The 21,497-nt window shown below is 42.5% G+C and overlaps 1 protein-coding gene across 2 annotated transcripts in view; it reads right to left on the bottom strand.

The window, feature by feature from the left end:
* The window catches only part of LOC126272982 (snurportin-1-like), an 86,448-nt gene that overhangs the window by 36,293 nt on the left and 28,658 nt on the right, over positions 1 to 21,497 (bottom strand). Inside the window, exons 3-4 of one of the 2 annotated variants that reach the window (XM_049976326.1) lie at positions 19,914 to 20,048; positions 11,035 to 11,196 (exon numbers count right to left, since the gene is read on the bottom strand). In XM_049976326.1, coding sequence (XP_049832283.1) covers positions 11,035 to 11,196; positions 19,914 to 20,048 — 297 coding nt within the window. The remainder of the gene's footprint in view (positions 1 to 11,034; positions 11,197 to 19,913; positions 20,049 to 21,497) is intronic. The other variant, XM_049976327.1, reaches the window with a different exon arrangement.

Here is a 21,497-nt window from a genome sequence, read left to right as displayed (position 1 = left end):
TGACTAAACAGATGTAAGTGGAACGATTGAAAGTGGCAAGGCAGCATTTGTCAAAAATACATCCGTATTTACATGAAGGTGAAGAATCATTATTCAGGGTGTATATGGGAAAAAAAAAAAAAAAAAAAAAAAAAAAAAAAAAAAAAAAAAAATTCCCGGATTATTCCCGGATACCCAGTTTAAAAAATATGCTATTTCCCCAGGCGAAAATACACTTTTTCCATATTAAGTGACAGTAGGTTTTCCACAGATTTTCCCTCAGAACTGTAAAACTTATCAATTCTTTGAATGGTTAATGTTTTATACACTCGCATAGATCTTCCTGGAAAAAAAGGTAAAGATGGGGGATAGGGAGAGAAGTTCTGGAAAGACTTTTAACGAAAAAAAAAAAGGAGAGAAGTTTTGGAAAGACCTTTTGATTTGCAACAACATATATGCTGCACACTTTCGTATTACAAAAGTAGAAATTCGAATTGTGCCAAACACAGCGTGTTAGTTTCCAGAGTGTTGAAACTGAGCTTACAATGTCCTTTTGTAAGCCAATCATATCTCATGCCATGTGATCTTGCCAGCTGACGACAGCAGATATTCAGAGTATAGGACACATGTTATTGTCAGTCAATAGCAAGATCATAGGTTACGTAGCGCGAACACACAAAGAGGAAAAGTTAACAGTTTACATTAATACACACAGTACAGCTACAAGAAAAGCTAAGCTTTCACATATAATAATGGTTTATAAGATTAACAAGCTACAACAGAAGCTAAGCTTTCGTATGTAATATCGATCTTTAACATACATCACACAAATATGCCAGTAAATTTAAAATTATGACATAAATGTCTGGGCACAAAATTCTTGTAAGTGGATGGTCCTCAAAGTGTTCAGCTTTAAACACTCTGTGATTTAGAAATTCATCTCACTTTCTCACACATAACATAATTCATCTTGTGTAAAAAGAAATTTACTTTCAAAGTAATGCTTTTCGAACCACCTTTCACAATACCATTCGGAGACTGTTAGAAATAAGTTCGATTTACCAGTTGCCAGACAGTGCCAGAAAAAGAGGCATTATTGTGCATACGTAGCTGCACTGGTGTAGGAAGCCAGCATGTTCGCGTGTATGAAGCACTAAGAGAGCTTACATTGCACCATAAAAGAAACAGTTCATCAGAGGATACTCCCAAAAGCATCAGAATTTCGTAAACCATACTAAAATGTATAATTCGCCTTGAAGTGCACATTGTTTTTTTCCAGATTCACAATTAAATAGGTCCCATCTGATATTAAGCTTTTCAGTGTGGTTTTTGGGATGTAAATTTTCTTGGAGTACCGGTACTCTATGATCTAATTTTTGGTTCTTTATTAGAACATAATGCCATACATGGCAGAAGATGATAACGTGCACTTGAAATTCAGCAAACAGTTGGAACTAGCCAATACTGTGGAATGAAACACTTCGTTTCAAATAAAATGACTGCCTCAGCAGAAAGATTAATAAAACCAAATTTCTTTAGCAAACTTGCAAAAATAACTTCATTGTTCTGCAAGACGATTAATGCTTGCCTGCTAATAACTTGGAAATAAAATAAAATCAGTAAACTGAAACTAATAAAATATTTATGCCCTACGTAATTATGTAAATGTATTTTGATTCACTTGATAGCTCCCGGAAACAGAAATCTGTTTTGTTTTCATTTGGCATTGGAGCTGGAAACGAAGAGGAGCAACAAAATCACTTCACGCAAACACGGGTCATGTGGAGACTAATGCAGCTCCCACTACAACTCTGCGCATGCGCGAATTTGGCAGCTAGGGCGCAAGTGAGAAAAGGTTTTCCCGTTTGCATCTGGCTGCTTGCTGCTATTGCCGATACAGCTAACAGCCACACTTCATGTAGCAGAAAGCAGGAGTAGGCACTGCTCATATGCGAGTCAACTGCGCATGAGCATCAGCCCGGTGGCAAGTGGTCAAACGAACCTAAAGTGAACAGTTGTGACGTAATGCTCATAGCAAGCAGTTTATTGTTATGAAGAATTACACAGTCTTCTCTCTACGGCCTTTGACATATTTTATTTGCAGACACTTGTGTGTGCTAGGTGTTTTGTTGTCGTAAACTGCGGGTTTCCTTTGCCACTAAAGTTTTATTTTTTTCCCTCTTGTTTGAATTTTATTCTGCAGTATCATTCTCCAGTAAAAGGAGACAGTAATATTCTTCGCCAGAGAATCGATTCATACCAGTCAAAATTACAAAAATTTAACTGAAAGCTAAAGCAATGAAAAGTTCTTGGGTTTTCCCGGTTTTCTCCCAGATGAAAAAATTCCTGGGTTTTTCCCGGATTTCCCGGTTCGTATACACCCTGTTATTACAATTATGCTGTGGTGGTGACAGTTTTTCTACTTAGTTGAACACTTGTTATTTTCACATCCATATTTCACTTTTATAAAGTTTAGCTGCATATTTCACAATTACGACATGCACTCGTGAAATACACTGTGTTTACATACAAACACATAGGCTATGGCTAAAGGACTTAGATGTAGGGGGTGTAAAGATGTTGCTCATACAGAAACATGTAGGTTATGGCCAAAGAACTTCGCCATAGGAAGTGCAAGGCTGTTCCATATATAGAAACTTAAAAAGCTATTATAAACTGCAAAATGTTTTTGATCCACATTATGAAATTTTTTGGTCCACATTTTTGTTGGAGAACTTAGATCTATGAAGTACAATGATGTTATAAACATGAAATTTTGAAAGCTATTACAAATTACGAAAATGATAGTTAACACTTACCATGCTAAGCCCTTAACTGCATGCCACTCCCTGTGTGCTGGCTGATTTTTTCTATTTTCAACAGACATTAAATAGCTATAAAGGACGTTTATAAATAAAACAGAAACAAACTTCCACGTGGGAAAAATATATTAAAAATAAAGATTCCAAGACTTACCAAGCGGGAAAGCGCCGGCAGACAGGCACATGAACAAAACACACAAACACACACACAGAATTACAAGCTTTCGCAACTGGCAGTTGCTTCGTCAGGAAGGAAGGAAGGAGAGGGAAAAATGAAAGGGTGTGGGTTTTAATGGAGAGGGTAAGGAGTCATTCCAATCCCGGGAGCGGAAAGACTTCCCTTAGGGGAAAAAAAAAGGACAGGTGTACACTCGCACACACACACACACACACATATCCATCCGTACATACACAGACACAAGCAGACATATTTAAAGGCAAAGGCGTCTTTGCCTTTAAATATGTCTGCTTGTGTCTGTGTATGTGCGGATGGATATGTGTGTGTGTGTGTGCGAGTGTACACCTGTCCTTTTTTTTTCCCCTAAGGGAAGTCTTTCCGCTCCCGGGATTGGAATGACTCCTTACCCTCTCCCTTAAAACCCACACCCTTTCATTTTTCCCTCTCCTTCCTTCCTTCCTGACGAAGCAACTGCCAGTTGCGAAAGCTTGTAATTCTGTGTGTGTGTTTGTGTGTTTTGTTCATGTGCCTGTCTGCCGGCGCTTTCCCGCTTGGTAAGTCTTGGAATCTTTATTTTTAATATATAAAGGACGTTTAGTTAGAGATACATAAAAACTACAGGTATGGTTTAAAACTTTAAGGTTTCAACTTTACATGGGTTAACAGTCATGTGTATGGGACATATACTGTTTCCAAGAAGTCATGCAGATTTCTCCTCGATTTTGCGAAAATAAATTTTTGTCAAAAATTTATTTTTACTACTTTATTCAATTTTACTACTTTATTCAATTTTGGAAAGTGATCATTTGACACTGAAAAGACATTTGTTATACCATTTGCACATAAAGCATAGCTGCATACACATAAGCTATTTTGCATAGTGAACCACAGTGTGATAAAGCTTGAAGTACGGGGTGACACACAAATGTACATTACACTCACTGCACTCATAAGAAGTATCTTTCCTCCCAGTTTTCCCAGTAATGTTTTTTTGTTTTCGACTACACACTACACAACATCTTTGTGCTTTGTTCTTCCTTCTGCCATTTCCACACGGTTCGGAAAATGTTTCTGCTACAATCGAGTAATCATTGCAGATCCATGAGAATCCTCAATTCTCTCTCCTCTCTGTAACACTAACACAGTGCAGACCTCCTGTATAAACTTAGGAGTGCTCAGTTTTTTCTCATTGATGCAACTGTGAAAAATAAAACCATTGGAAACAGCCATAATTATACAGTGGAAGGCAAGCTTTTTCCACCACTTCACTGTTTTGTGATCAAGTGCTCCATATGAAAGATGCTGATCAAAAAGGTCTACACCCGCTTTATGTTTGTTGTAATCCAGCACTGCCACTGGTTTCAACTTCTCATTGCCTTCTCTTGTAGCAACAGGCAACATTGAGGATGTGTGCCTGGTACTTATCATCCACACATCCCTCTTGTCTTTCCATTGCAATGCTAGCACATCATTCTTGCGGCGAAATATTTATTCACCCTTTTTCAGTTTACCCTCTTTGACAGCCTTGGGCAATTCTTTCCTGTTTACAGTGGCCGGCCGTTCTGGCCGTGCGGTTCTAGGCGCTGCAGTCCGGAACCGCACGACTGCTTGGGTAGCAGGTTCGAATCCTGCCTCGGGCATGGATGTGTGTGTTGTCCTTAGGTTAGTTAGGTTTAAGTAGTTCTAAGTTCTAAAGGGACTGATGACCTAAGATGTTAAATCCCATAGTGCTCAGAGCCATGTGAACATTTTTTTTTTTTGGCATCACAGGCCCTACAATAACAGCGTTGGCTGTAGCCAGTTCTTCGGCTAGCTGAACACTGGTGTAAAATCTGTCAACATATACAGTGTGGCCCTTACCTTGGAGTGAGCCGAGCAATCGCTTTACCACTGCAGAAGCACTGTTGTCCAGTTTATCGTCCCTTCTGTGGTAAACTTCAAAGTTGTATATGTACCCAGTTTTGGATTCTGCAAGAATGCATAGCTTCATGCCATATTTGTTCGGCTTATTAGCCATATAAACGTTGAAACCTACACACCCTCTGAAACGACACACACCTTCATCAATGGTTAGTGCTTCACCTGGCTGATAACTCTTTGAAATTCCTTACCAAATCATCCAGAAGAGGCCTGACCTTATGAAGGGCATCAAAATCTACTTCACCTTTCTTTTTTTGCTTTGAATTGTGATTTATGTAGAACATAGACAAAATATTCAGAAATCTGTCCCTTGGCATAATATTGGGGCAAAAATTGCAGCTAACCACTGGATCACTACACCAGTGACTGGCCATACTTGGCCTTTCACTGATTGACATGTGGAGGATAATAGCCAGAAACGTCTTTGCTTCAGCAATTGTTAGCCTCCTCCACTGCTTGAATCTAGAATTGGTCCCTAATTTGTTTTGTGCTCTCAGTGTGGCCAGCTTCTGTCTAGCATATAGGTTTGTTTTTACCTTCATAATTGAAATAACCCTGTCATTTATAAGATGAGGAAAAAATCTAAATATTCACTAGACTGATCGGGTCCTACATTATTTCGCACACCATGAGACCCTGTAAATAACAAAATCTTTGGTGTTTGATCCACTATAGTCCAGTCATCCTGTGAAATGTTACTCAATCTTTGCCTCTTTCGATGATGAGTGGGGAGGGAACACAGGCGGTGGCTCACCTTCATCTGACGACAAATCTGTGTCTGAAATAATACAGAACGTAACAGAACAAATCGCAACATGAACTGTCATGTTCTGCATCAATTTAGTAAGATGTTAGACTTACCTAGACTACCGTTATTTTCCGGCACTTCGTAATCACTGTCACTATCGAAATCCAAAAAATCATCATCAGTAGGTTCAGCAAGTAATTCTTCAATCATTTTTCGAAGTTTTGCATCCTCATCACTCGCCATTGTGAGTAAAAAGAAGATAAACACGCTAAAACCAAAATACTAGCACCAAAATTAACGGTAAACAAATGACAGGACACCACAGAACACGTAGCATACGCGTGAGAAACACACGTGAAATAGTTCAGAAATATATACGGATATATCGCATTACCTCACTAGGTGCTGCGATCTAGCGCTAATATGATGAATTACAAGCATTACAGGATGTACAGGTTGTAGCGGGAACCCTAACAATGCGTTTGAGACACTAAAACAATATGGAATGCGGCGGGACGTAATATTACGGCGGCCGCATTTTCTTCGTTTCCGCCCGCGACGTAATATTATGGCAGCTGCACGGTAAGTGTTAAAGCTTGTGTTTACAATATGACTTTTACAATTACGATAATGACACTTTAACTGTTATATGACTGCTACATCGGATTTCCATAGCATATTACTTTGTTATTATATTCGAGGATAATGAGTTTTTGTTTTTGAATACTTCATGAAATATGTGGTGGTAAGATTTGTTTGCAAGTGCCACTTGTTTGTTGAGAATAAGGTGTGGCGAGTTAGAGCTGTGGATGTAAATTTCTAGCTCTGTGAGCAGATTCCTTTTCTTTCCTCCAACAGTTCATGTGTCATTATCGTAATTTGTAAAAGTCATACTGTAAACACAAGCTTCAACTGTCATTTTCGTAATTTGTAATAGCTTTCAAAATTTCATGTGTATTACATCGCTGTACTTCCTAGATCTCAGTTCTCTGAAAAAAATGTGGATAAAAAAATTTCATAATATTCACTTCACCTTCTTAAAAGATAATTTTCTACCAAAGACAGATTAAGGCATAGTTGCAAATACTAGCAGAGAAATATAAAATGACAGCTTGGAAAATACAGATGGTATCAATCAAAATGTGTTAAGACAGTTTCATCAAAACATTAGAAGCTTGTAAAACAATAAAAGATGGATTTATATGCATGTATGCATGTGTTACACATAACAAAACATCGACAGTAAGTCACAGAAATTGAGAAGATATCACCTAGAGGCATACAAGTTAGTGTCACATAACTCTGAACACAATATAAGGAAAAAAGAGGAGAGGATATATACACATAAAGTGGAATAAATTCCCAAACCTTAGAGCTCAGTGGGTATGGTGCTGAACATCTTACTGCATCATTAATAGACTTCTAAGCATAGGAATCACCTCTTGTCCTCATAACCTAGGGTCTGGATGACCTTCCCTTCCTTCCTGACTTTCCCCAACCAATCATTTCTTTCTTTCTGTGGAAAGAAAATTGAAACTCCTAAAGCTGGGAGCGGGGTTGTGCCAGAGGGGCTGGGTCGGGGTCGTACCGGCAGGGGTGTTTGTGGTGGGGGTGTTCGTGGGGGAAAGGGGGAGAATGGACAAATAGCATGAGTTGTGAACCACTCACTGAACTCTAGCAGGTTTTGCTGAGCAACAGGTTCTGCCACTGACTGGCCAAACTCTGTTCTTGGACACAGTCTGCAGCGAACAATTTGTTTAATCAGAATGACAGGCTGTGCCCCAGGTTTCCTAGTGTGTGCTCACTGTGTGTGTACTGCCGGCCTGGTGGTCACAACCAAAGTGGTAAACAGGAATCCTCTCTTCAATCCATGTCCTTTGCAAGTTCAAAAGCCATACCGATTTTAAGAATTTTCACCAGGGAAGGATCTGCATGGCATATAGCTAGTGCACACATTTTGCTAACCCCTGCAAATGATGAAGAGAACTTTTAATCAGAGACTACACATACAATCTAATCCTGATACGATTCTGACTACAACTTCCACCAACAATAGAATACCACCCTACCACATGCCACCCGAGACTGGCTATGCAGTGCTCTGACAACTAAGTGCAAATATCAGGAAATGGAACCGACAATGTATGGGTATTTACTGTAGAACCATGCATTGAATGTGTTGCCCCACTAGCTGCCTATCCAACTGATGCTGTTCCTATTGCTGTATCTGCCACTGCTGCAGCAATTCTGGGTCCACGATTTCCTAGTGATCTAAGCACAGCAGGTCCAAAAATATTAATTACCACTGTTGAGGGTCATACTAACACTCATTATTTCACATTCCATGGGTAGACGAATAGTGAAGAAGAGGTACTTCATCTCACTGTCCAAAAGAAATCCAGTCCAAAGCAGTAGTTGCCATCACTTAGTGGCTGATATAATATGCGGATCATATGGAGCACAACAAGAACTGCTGTTCCTAGCAGAGTGGCTCCTTACATCAGGCAGGTCGACCACATGATACCAACAGATGACACTGATTGGCTTGAGAGTGTGGCTTCTTTCTGGCAGTTGTCTTATGGTGGCCACTTGTGGCTTGCAGTGCCACCAGCTGTGCAGGTAGCAAGTACAGATTGATTCTGAACAGTTGTGATAACTCTAACTCACTGTTCGAGTCAGTTACATTAAAGATTACTGAGAAACTTATAGAAGTGTAACATGTAAGCGGTCTACAGTGTATAAAACGATCGAGAACATCGAGTTCGCTACAACATCTGGTGATAAGAAGAACCGTATACCAATTAAATCTGTTGCCGCTACTGCTCTTGTGGATGGACTTTGTGTATTTGTTGGATGTAGAGTTAATTTTAGCGTTGATATTAACGACACTTTCAGTCATGGTAATGGTTGGCTTACAGTAGCTATTGTACGAGGTGGGTCTGGTACTCCATCTGTACCAGGACTAGAAAGTTTTGTGGACAGAGATATAATTGCCTATCGTACTTATCATATTGCTGAACTTGCTAATAAAGATTTTGGTAAATCCGCATATATGTCGCCCTCTGCACTTGTGTTGTATAGTCGTAATAAGAGGAAAGTGTCTGTAAATGAATCTGTATTTATTTGGATTAAGCTTTCAGACAACTCTACATACAAAGTTTGCCAAGGTAATCCCATTCCTGATGGCCAGGTGGAGCTTCAAGGAATCCTCAGAACCTTAGGCCCCTTACAAAACCTTTCACCTGACTTAATCAACCTCCTGACCCCACCGACACCCAGCACCCCTACCTTCTACCTACTTCCTAAAATTCACAAACCCAATCATCCCGGCTGCCCCATTGTAGCTGGTCACCAAGTCCCCACAGAACGTATCTCTGCCTATGTAAATCAACACCTTCAACCCATTACATGCAGTCTCCCATCCTTCATCAAGGACACCAACCACTTTCTCGAATGCCTGGAATCCTTACCCAATCTGTTACCCCCGGAAACCATCCTTGTAACCATTGATGCCACTTCCTTATACACAAATATTCCGTACATCCAGGGCCTCGCTGCGGTGCAGCACTTCCTTTTACGCCGATCACCTGCCACCCTACCTACAACCTCTTTCCTCATTACCTTAGCCAGCTTCATCCTGACTCACAACTTCTTCACTTTCGAAGGCCAGACATACCAACAATTAAAGGGTACAGCCATGGGTACCAGGATCCCCCCCCCCCTCAAATGCCAACCTATTTATGGGTTGCTTAGAGGAAGCCGCCTTAGTTACCCAGGCCTGCCAACCCAAAGTTTGGTACAGATTTATTGATGACATCTTCATGATCTGGACTCACAGTGAAGAAGAACTCCAGAATTTCCTCTCCAACCTCAACTCCTTTGGTTCCATCAGATTCACCTGGTCCTACTCCAAATCCCACACCACTTTCCTTTATGTTGACCTACATCTGTGCATTGGCCAGCTTCACACATCCATCCACGTCAAACCCACCAACAAGCTACAGTACCTCCATTATGACAGCTGCCACCCATTCCACATCAAACGGTCCCTTCCCTACAGCCTAGGTCTTCGTGGTAAACGAATCTGCTCCACTCAGGAATCCCTGAACGATTACACCAACAACCTGAAAACAGCTTTCGCATCCTGCAACTACCCTCCTGACCTGGTTCAGAAGCAAATTACCAGAGCCACTTCCTCATCCCCTCAAACCCAGAACCTCCCACAGAAGAACCACAAAAGTGCCCCACTTGTGACAGGATACTTTCCCAGACTGGATCAGACTTTGAATGTGGCTCTCCAGCAGGGATACGACTTCCTCAAATCCTGCCCTGAAATGAGATCCATCCTTCATGAAATCCTTCCCACTCCACCAAGGGTGTCTTTCCGCTGTCCACCTAACCTTCGTAACCTCTTGGTTCATCCCTATGAAATCCCCAAACCACCTTCCCTACCCTCTGGCTCCTACCCTTGTAACCGCCCCTGGTGTAAAACCTGTCTCATGCACCGTCCCAACACCACCTACTCCAGTCCTGTAACCCAGAAGGTGTACACGATCAAAGGCAGAGCCACGTGTGGAAGTACCCACGTGATTTACCAACTGACTGGCCTACACTGTGACGCTTTCTATGTAGAAATGACCAGCAACAAACTGTCCATTCGCATGAATGGACACAGGCAGACAGTGTTTGTTGGTAATAAGGACCATCCTGTGGCTAAATATGCCTTGGTGCACGGCCAGCACATCTTGGCACAGTGTTACACCGTCTGGGTTATCTGGATACTTCCCACTAACACCAACCTGTCAGAACTCCGGAGATGAGAACTTGCCCTTCAGTATATCCTCTCTTCCCGTTATCCGCCAGGCCTCAACCTCCGCTAATTTCAAGTTGCCGCCACTCATACCTCACCTGTCATTCCACAACATCTTTGCCTCTGTACTTCCGCTTCGACTTACATCTCTGACCAAACTCTTTGCCTTTACAAATGTCTGTATCTGTATATGTGTGAATGGATATGTGTGTGTAGGCGAGTGTATACCTGTCCTTTTTTCCCCCTAAGGTAAGTCTTTCCACTTCCGGGATTGGAATGACTCCTTACCCTCTCCCTTCAAACCCACATCCTTTCGTATTTCCCTCTCCTTCCCTCTTTCCTGATGAAGCAGCCGTCGGTTGCAAAAGCTTGAATTTTGTGTGTATGTTTGTGTGTCTATTGACCTGCCAGCGCTTTTGTTTGGTAAGTCACATCATCAAAAGCTTTCACAGGGTAATGACACATTTATCAGTTTGAATTTCCAGTTGGATTAAAATTTAATATGAAGTTACTGATATTATCAGAGACTACATGTAAACAGTAAAGCAATTGTCTGTATACACTTTTGGAAACTGACCTCACAATCAAGTAATGCTTTCCTGTTCCACATAAGAACATCCAGCACAAAATATTTCCGTTGCTCCCTGCACCACACACAGTCCAACATTGTGTCTGCTGGTAACACAGATCGGAACGATGCAGTCGGTAAGCCCCTCTTGTCATAGGCTCTTGTCCCTCGCTAATAAAAACAATGGAAACAGACACTAGTGAAAAAAATTTGTCTAATAACATTACCATGTTCACAATTCTTCACAATACTTGGAATGTTTGATATGAAACAGTTAATAGTCATGCCCATAATAAATGAGAACTGTTCACAATCATTTGTAACAGGTAATTACCAGTGCTGACATTTTCAACTGGAAAATATATTCAATGAAAATTCATATTTGTGGGTTGTACACGAGTTTTTGATGACATTTAACGTTAATGTCATGCGCCTATGAAGGATATCATATAACTTGCTCCAAAGTCGTATGAACTATACTGGAATGTAAAATTTACTTTTAATGTCAACAACATAATAGAATCACTTTCCTTTACCTGCACATCACACATATTAATAAGAAACATACTCAGTATTCATTGTAAACCTATAGTCACTATCCTCATTAAAAGTAAAAATTTTTATCGCCTCCTTCCAGGGTTTTCTGAGTATAATTGTTAACCTATTTCTAGACATGGTTAGATGCTATGGTGAACAGAATACTTACATTGCTTAGGAACATTAATTAAATATCTAGAGAAATGTTACATTATGGACAGTAGCTTTTAATAAAAATTTTAACTATTTGAAAATTGAAGAAATACTTACACAAAACCTGAATCCATAAACTGTAACTCATAAACACAATATACATGCACTTAAAGGCAGAGTTGTCTTCAACCTGAAGTTTGTTTTGAACATCAAAGTGGTTTACTAAGCACGATCTTATACTAGAAGTTATGCCCTTACCTTTCTCCAAACTTAGAACTGACTTACCCGCAGTGATGAGCCGTTGTACAAGAATGCCAAAGGATGCAAATAACAAGTTCTTTTTATGATAAAGAATCTAACAAACTCAGATAGGAAGACACATAAACAAACAGACCATTGGATAGGTAGACAGACAGATGGACGCACAGACACATTATGAAAAGGATGGATTGCTACTTACTTTAAAGATGACATACTGAGCTGCAGATAAGCACACCGAAAACACCTGTCACACATTGAGCTTTCAGCCAAAGCTCCCTTCAGAAATGGAAAAACACAAAACACACACACACACACACACACACACACACACACACACACACACACACACAGTAAGCTATCTTCGGCAGCTCAGGCTGTAATGTAACTGTGTCATGTTGAACGGGAACAGCAGTCCATGGCAAGAAAGCAGGAGGGAGGGATAGCAATAGCAGGGTAAGGGAGGTGGGGGGGGGGGGGGGGGATGGAGGAGAGAGAACTCAATACTGCCTGGCAGGAAGTGCAGCGACTGGATGGTGGCAGGGGTAGGAGGCTGCGGAGGACGGAGAGAGGACTAAGAGTGAGCAAACTTGGCAGATAAATCCTCCTTTCAAGCAAATTTTATTCAAGAAAGATAAAGTTGATGGAGGAGGAGGGGGGGGGGGGAGGAGGGGGACATGAATGAGTGCATTCCCCACACATGAATGTGTTAATGATTAGTTTATGTATTCTTACCATTGAATTGTATTCCCATCAGTTCACTGACATATCTCTGTCTCATACACACATGAACTCCAAGAGTCATGATGTATAGTGGCATACAGGTTGTACAGTTTCTTCCTTTTCCTATTTCTCAAATGGGAAATGCTCAGTTAAGAATGATTGGTTGAACATCAATCTTTTCCAAATTTCTAAGTTTGCCACAGAATATGACTCTCTGAAAACCAACAAGGCACACTGATACTTTATTATCCTTATTTATGAAGGCTGATAATTTTCTATGCTGTTGTGCTGCAAAACATGACTTCTGAAGTATCTACAAAGGTATTTATTGATAAATACAGCAGCATAGTGCAGTCTGAGTGAACTCATTGAGAGTTACATAATTCTGACTTATCCCTTAGCCAGGCCCTTGCTAAATGAATTCAAGGTAGGGGAACCAGACACAGAATAGGTTGCATAGAAGTTCTATAACCAACTTCCACCACTGCTACTATTATTACAATGAGCTGTAACTATTTAATTCGCAGCAACAAATCAACAAGAATTACACAGAATGTAAAATAAATCAGTGAGTCAGAAACCAACACATGCACTGTTATGTAGAAATGAAACATTCCACACAGAGGTGTACAAACAGATAGCAGTGGCGGAGGTGATGGCAGAGCGGTGGCGGAGGTGATGGCAGAGCGGTGGCGGAAGTGATGGGAGAGCGGTGGCGGAAGTGATGGGACAGTGGCGGCTATCGCCCCCTCCACTTCGAAGTGGGAGGATGCAGCATAGTGTTTCTGCTGCCATAAGTTCACTTAAGATATGTACATATTCTATATGCAGAGCCAGCGATAAAAATTATGCTGTTCAGTAGCAAATATGCAATCATTATTTTAATGGCTACATAGCAAAAATGGGAATGGTAATGTTCTCTGCTATGACTGCATTAGGTATAGCCTATGTGTGAGCACAAAATGATATAGGTTCTTATTAAGGTGGTCTCTCAGTCATTCAGCAGCATACCTGCAGTCTATGGCATTGGTTGGCCAATATGAGAAAGCCAGAACTGTGTTACAATTCATTAGATAGAGGGGGCAGATAGAGGGGGTGAGTAGAAAGAGAGAGGACACAGAGGAACAAAGGACATGCGCTAAAACTTAGATCAAATGATAAAACCTACACCCTCAAATAGAACTTAAAACTACATCAGCCAATAAGGTGTTGTCAGATTAGTGGCAACGACTCCAAAAACCCAAGATTTCGTCGCTGGGCAGTCAAAATGGAACAGTGCACCAGAAAATGGGCCACTGTCAACCAGGCGCTGCACCAACACTCAGGCGGGACTTCATGGCACAGGAGGTAACTGTGGGTCGACCAAGCGTAGCCGATGTGGGGCCGGAAGAGGACAACTGATTCCCTGCGAGAGGCCCGCATGGAAGTCTTCCACACATTCATAGTCTCCTTAATGACACACAGTTTGTTGTGTGTACTGTTATGCCATTCCATCTAGCAAAGCCGAAAAACCCTATGGTGTTAAGTCAGAACAGAGGCCAGATTCAGAGACGCCCATTTCCAGAAGCGGTTTCCGCAGAGCCTGTTTGGCCAGCCTGTTGGCAAATTCGTTGCCTGGGATGCCAACGTGTCCTGGGATCCACACAAACACCACTGAATGATAAGACCAGTTCAGAGCATAGATGGAATCCTGGATGGACGCTACCGAAGGAGGGTGAGGGTAGCACTGGTCGATAGCTTGTAGGCTGCTCAAGGAGTCAGTACACAGAATAAATGATCCCCAGTGCACGAACAGATATACTGAAGTACACAAGAGATGGCCACCAGCTCTGCAGTGACTACACTGCAGCCATCGCGCAAAGAATGCTGTTCAAAATGCCCTCTGTGGATGTAGGCGAAGCCAACGTGACCATCAGCCATCGAACAGTTGGTGTAAAGCACTTCAGAGACCCGGAACATGTCAAGAATCAAGAGGAAGTGACAGTGGAGAGTGACAGGAGTAACTGAGACCTCAGGGTCATGCGAAAGGTCCAGACGAATCTGCTGCCTAGGTGTAAACCATGAAGTGTATGCGGACGGACCTGGATGGGAGGTGGTAAAGGGAAGGATTCCAGTTGACAGAAGGGATTGCACACAAACTGCAGTCATTAGCCCTGACCTCCACCATCAATACGGGAGATGGACTGCCACAGGTAGAAAAAGAAGATCGTAATTCAGATGCTCAGGAGAACTATGAATGTGCGCAAGGTAACTGTTGAACAGCTGTGCACATTGTACCTGCAATAGAAGGACTCCAACCTCCACCAGGACACTGGTCACCAGACTCGTTCTAAAAGCTCCCATCGCTAGGCAAACATCACAGTGGTGCAGTGGGACAAGTACATGCAATGCAGAGGGCGCTGCCGAACCATAAACCAGACTTCCATAGTCAAGGAAGGATTGAACAAGGGCTTTGTAGAGCTGCACCACAGTTAGTATAGCTCAGGCAGCAGAGGGCATTGAGGTGCTGCCAGCACATCCGATTAAGCTGACAAAGGTGAGGTACCCACGACAATCGGGCGTCGCAAACCAGTCCTAAGAATTGATATGTCTCCATTACAATGAGTGAATCATCATTAAGATAAAGTTCTGGTTCTGGATGAATGGTACGATACAGACAGAAGTGCACGACACACAACTTAGTGGGCGAAAACTGGAAGCCATGGGCGAGAGCCCATGACTGCGCCTTCTGGATGGCTCCCTGTAGGCACCGCTCAGCAACACCAGTAGTGGTAGAGCAGTACGAAATGCAGAGGTCATCTGCATACAGAGAGGGCGAGACGGATGCCAGACAGCTGCTGCTAAAACATTAATGGCCACAAAAAATAGTGAGACACTCAATACAGAGCCCTGTGGGACCCTATTCTCCTGTATATGGATGGGGGGGGGGACTATGGGAGGCACCATCTTGGACACGGAAAATATGGAGCAACAGGAAATTCTAGATAAAAATTGGGAGCAGTATCTGAGACCCCACTCGCATAATGTGGCAAGGATATGGTGTTGCCAGGTGGTGTCATACGCTTTGCGTGTGATCAAAAAAGACAGCAACAAGGTGTTGGTGTCTGGAAAAGGCTGTTCGGATGGCAGACTTGAGGGACACAAGATTATCAGCGGTAGAGTGCGCCTGGTGGAAGCCACCCTAACATGAAGGCAGTAGGCCATGTGACTCCAGGACCCAACCCAACCGCCGACACACCACACATTCCATCAGCTTACAAACAATGTTGGTGAGGCTGATGGACCAGTAGCTATCCACATCAAGGGGATTTTTACCGGGTTTGAGCATCAGAATGATGTTGCTCAGGCTAAAAAGACAGTGCCCAATCTGAAGTCTAGTTAAAACTATCTTCTCCCAATGACGAGGCTGGGAAGATGTCCAAGCACAGGGAAGAGGTTTCATGTCCCGTTATTTATTATTGGGAAGTGCAGACCAATGTGTGTGCCATAAAAGAACAACACGATGACATAAAATGCTCTGTACATCGGCAAAGGGAACCATGCAAAGAGCAGGCCGAGGAAGAGAGACTGCAGCCTTTGCCGCTGTATCGGCTGCCTCGTTTCTGCGGCACCAACATGCCATGGGATATAGAGAAATGCCACAGAGATGGCCCCCAAGTGGAGCATGTGGAGGCAATACTGAAACTGATGGACCAGAGGGTGGACAGGATAAAGAGCTTGAAGGTTGAGAAGAGAGCTGAACGAATTGGAGCATATAATATACTGCATCTGCTTATAGCGACAGATGTATTGGACAGCCCAGAGAACAACGTAAAGCTCCGCAGTAAAACGCGAACACTTGTTGGGAAGCCAAAATCTAATAGGGGTGTTGCCAACAATATAGGCACTCCCAATACCAAAGGTGGTCTTTGAGCTGTCACTGTAAATAAATGTGGCACCCTCCATTTGTGCGCTTAGAACAGAAAAAGCCCCATGACAAAGTGTGGGGAGGGTACTATCCTCAGGAAGTTGGGAAGGTCATGGTGAAGGCAGGTCTAGGAGCAAAGCCAAGGTGGGGTCGTACACCCAATTGTCAAGAAAGTTTTAGGAAATTTGAAGGAAAGGGAATGTAGCAGTTGACGGAAGCAGACTCCCAGTGGTAGTAGTGAGGAAGAGCGGCCTGGTTACCCTAAATCCAAGGAGGTGTCGAAAGAAAGGGCACGAGTTTAATGAGAAGGCATGGAAGACATAAGCATAAGGACTCAGAAGGACAGCTCGCTGATTGGACAGCGGAGGTTCAGCAGTCTCAGTGTAAAGGCTCTCCATGGGGTTGGTGTAAAGAGCTCCAGAGGCGTGTTGACCCAATGAGTTAGAAATTGCGACTGGGTCCACTAAGGTATCTTGCGCAAAAACATACAAGGGAGAAACTAGACATGCTGGATAGCTGTCGAATTCGATTCCAAACTACAGATGATGGAATGAAAGTGTTAAAGGAGCTCGTAAAGAAGGCCCAGCTTGCCTTTTGCTATCGCGGATGATGTGACGGGATCGGGTACATAACAGCTTATAGCGGATACAGTTGGCCAACATAAAAATGTGCAGAGCATGTATCCACTCACATATTTTGTCATGGCACACCTTGTTCCACCAAGGAACTGGAGGGGGGGGGGGGCATCAGGGCAAAGGGGAGGTAAGAGGTATTGACTATTCTGTGGGTGTAACATGGTAGACATGATCATTGATGCTAGGAAACCGCCGGTCATTAAATGTTGCTAAACAGGAGAAAAGAGTCCAATTGGCTTGGGAAAACTGCCTGGGTCTTGGGCGCATAGATGCCAATTGTGGCTGTAATCGGAGGACATGTGGAAAATGGTCACTCGAGTGTGTATCAGCAAGAGGAAACCAGTAAAAGTGCTGAGCTAGCTGAACAGTACCAACTGAAAGGTCCAAATGAAAGTAGGTGGATGTGGAGGCAGACAAAAAAAGTAGGCTCCCTAGTTTTGAGGCAAACCAGATCTGCTTGGTGGAAGACGTTAATTAATAGGGAGCCTCCCTGACGCAGAGATCCCCAAAGTGGACAGTGGGTGTTGAAGACCCTCATGTGCTGGAGTTCCATCAACACATGGGAGATCAGACCAGGAAATGAGAGAATACAAAGCAATCATGGGGACATAGCTTTGTTTACCGAAGACAGAAGATGACCACGATATATGATATTAGGATGTTTGACAATTCATACAGATTAGAGTGAATGCCATGGATATTCCAACGGATATTGACACAGGGTGGACAGACAACGGAAAAATCTCACCACAGCTGCCGTCAACTCAATAAGCGCTGAGAGCCGGTGTCTGATGGCATGGAACGGCATTCAGCCAAAGGCAGAAGATCCTAACATGAAAGACGGCTGAGGGTGGTTACTGCTGGGTGGTCCTGTACAAGGAAGATGCCATGGCAGAGAATGAGAGGTACTTTGTTTCTTATGGGCCTTCTTGGAAGTAGAACATCGAGATGAGGGAGGATTTAATGATTATGAGGTCTGTGTATGTAAAAAATCTTCACAAGTAGGCTCTTTTTTGGAAGTCCAGGTGTCCGATTTTGGGGCCCTTGATATAGCAGGAGCTGATGAAGGTTGAGTCTTAGAGGGAGCAGGTGATAGTGTGGAGATTGAATGGGTGGTCTTTCGGCAGGCCGATCTGACAACTGTGGTGCTAAAGGTGAGATCGCAAGTCCACGTGGCTACCTCCTTAGTAGGTCAAGGAGAGGCGAACTGGAAACACAGTGGTCTTTCAACTGGTGAATAACTTACAAGCAGCAAAGGTAGACACCATTTCCTTCACTTGGATTTCCTGAATAATTCATTCATTTCTAAAAATGGGACAATCTCTAGAGGAAGCAGTGTGGTCACCCATACAATTGATGCAATGAGGGGATGGAGGTGGACAATGACCATCATGGGCATTCCTGCCACAGGTAAAACATTTGGCCATATTGGAACATAACTTGCTGGTATGATTAAACCGCTGACACCGATAGCAATGCGAAGGGATGGGTATGTAAGGGCAAACTGAAATCATCTCATACCCTGCTTTAATGTTCGATGGAAGTTGAACTCCGTCAAATGCTAAGAAGAGAGTGCAAGTCAGTACAAATTCCATTTCTACCCTTTTCATGACTCAATGTATGGTCATTACATCCTGATCAGACAGGTAATTTTGACTGTCCTCATTGGATAATCTGTCGAGTGATCTTGTATAAACCTCCCCGCAAGATGAGTTTGAAGTACGTTGTGCTTCCACCCAGACAGGGAAGGTGTGTAGCAGTGAAATTCAAAGAAATTTATGTGCCTGGAGGGCACTGTCTGTTTCAAACAACAAGGTGCCTTTTCGTAGCTCAGAACAAGACTTTACCGGACTTGCAATTGCATAGGCACCTTTCTGTATAATGACAGGGTCAGACTGAGAAACAACTAGAAACTTTGGCACTGACAGAAGAAAAGAGACTCATCTAGCTTTTTCTTGTGGGCAGAAGTTGAAGTACAAGAAACCATTGTGAAAGCCAGCCAACCCTCCCTCCTTTTCTCCCCCTGTCAAAAAGGCTCTCATACCAGTTGCCATCCCAATGTCATCATTTGATGCAACTATGTGGATAAGTTGGCAATACACCAATTTGTGCTTGGATCATCATGAAAGAGTTAACCGATAAAATGATGGATGTTGCCAATGTACTTGATGTGTATTTCTCCATGATGTTTTGGACATAACACATATATAAGTGGCTCAATATGTCAGTGAGCACCAGATTGTACTAGTCTGGAACTGCTACTGGTGGCTAAGAAAAACAGCATTAACCTGAACACATATGAACAGGGTTTGCACACAAAGTAAGTTCCACAATACTACAAGAACCTAATGCTGGAGTGATTGAACAGTCCACAGGTGCATTGCCAGTGCACCGTGTCCAATGGACACAATATTTTGGCAATGAGACACATCGCCATCGTTAGTGCGCTGCTCTTAATTGCTAAGCAAAATGGTATTAACTTTAACACACATTAATAGTTTGAGCACAAATTAAGTTCCACAATACTGCAACAAACTGATGTTAGCATGCTCACAGCATTTCGCATTCAACTGTTGAGACAGTTTCTGTGTGTTATCTTTATAGGCTAATGGTGACAGATAATAAAAATGTTTAATATATTGAAAAGCTGGTTTAGTAAATACTAGAAAACTCACCCTAGATGAAACTACCAAAGTTCGCTTGCCCACAGGACAAGGTACAACAAACCACTTGCTATCCAAATCTGCAGGAACTTGCAGCAACCATTCAGACATCATTAGAACACCATAGTATGGCCACTTTCTTGCAACCTGTGGCAAGATCAAGGGGCATTAAATAATTGAGTCAGTAAGGTTTTGTATCTTCATAGTTTCATTAAATTAATTAAAAGTGAATGCAGACAGATAAAGGAACTCATCAAAGAAAAAACAAACCACTGAATTTTATGCAATATTTACTTATTTATGTATGCCAAGCACAACTTAAGAAGCTATCATCACAGCTCAAAAAGCTCGCAGATAACCTACAAATGAATAAATGTGGTAAGAGACTCCAGAGGATTTTTAAAAAAATCATAATTTGGATTACAAACCATTCATGTAAAATACACTAATAACGTCAAAATTTACAGAAAATGTAACAGATAATCAGAACTGACGTTAACACCAAACACTATCTACAGACATTTATGCCATATTAAAATTCTACAGACAATGACAATTAGACAATTAAGAGTGAATTACATGTACCCTAAGATATAATGAAAACTAGTTAACAGTAAAACAAGAGCTTACAGACATTAGATACTTCTTTAGCAGTTAATGTCAAACTTCATTATGAAGTCTGCAATGACAGTTTGGTTAGCAAATCTAAGGAAACTTTGTTTTATTTACTACATTTAATTAGATAATTACTCACCAATAAACAGTTATTTTAAATAGAGAGGGCAACTACAGGGGATAGGTAGAGGCAATAAGGGGCATAGAGGGAAGGGGAAGGCAGGCAGGCAGGTACAGGAGGGAGTCATAATGAGGAGATAGAGGTGTTTTATTTCTGTTTCGGTTTTGGGGCGCAAAACTGCTATGGTCATTAGCGCCCGGTCAGTGACTTAGGAAACGGTAAAGGTTGGTTGGGTGTGGGATTGAAGGGACCAGACTGCTAAGGTCATCGGTCCCTTGTTCCACGATAAAATCACACGAAATAAAAACTGTCAGTCGTTAAAAACGGAGAACTGAGACAAGGGACGACAATACAAGAAAGACAGACAAAGATCAGACAAACGGAACTAAAATCACACCGAGTGTGAAGGTGGTTGGCCGACCTTGAAAATAAGGAAAAAGCCAACCACCAAATGACATTAAAATCCACAGTTTAAAACCACAGGCCAAAGGCCCAAGTCAATACAGGAAATAAAAGGACAAACACTCAAATCATACGATAAAAACCCCCTGCCCGAAGAAAACTCAACATGAGGTCCGCCATAGCAACGTCATCACATAAAAGGGCAGGGAGGGTATCAGGCAGCGCAAACGTCTGCCTGAGTCCTGTTAAAAGCGAGCAGTCCACCAAAATGTGGACCACTGTCAGAGCTGCCCCGCAGCGACATAGCGGTGGGTCCTCCCGGCGCAACAAATGGCCGTGCGTCAGCCACGTGTGGCCAACGCGCAGCCGGCAGAGGACGACAGAGTCCTTCCGAGAGGCCCGCATGGAGGAGCGCCACACACCGGTCGTCTCCTTCACCGTCCGAAGTTTGTTGGGCG

This window comes from Schistocerca gregaria, chromosome 5 (genome assembly GCF_023897955.1).
Source record: "Schistocerca gregaria isolate iqSchGreg1 chromosome 5, iqSchGreg1.2, whole genome shotgun sequence".
In the NCBI taxonomy this organism is placed as follows: Eukaryota; Metazoa; Arthropoda; class Insecta; order Orthoptera; family Acrididae; genus Schistocerca; species Schistocerca gregaria.
This window is presented reverse-complemented; position numbering and strand designations above follow the sequence as displayed.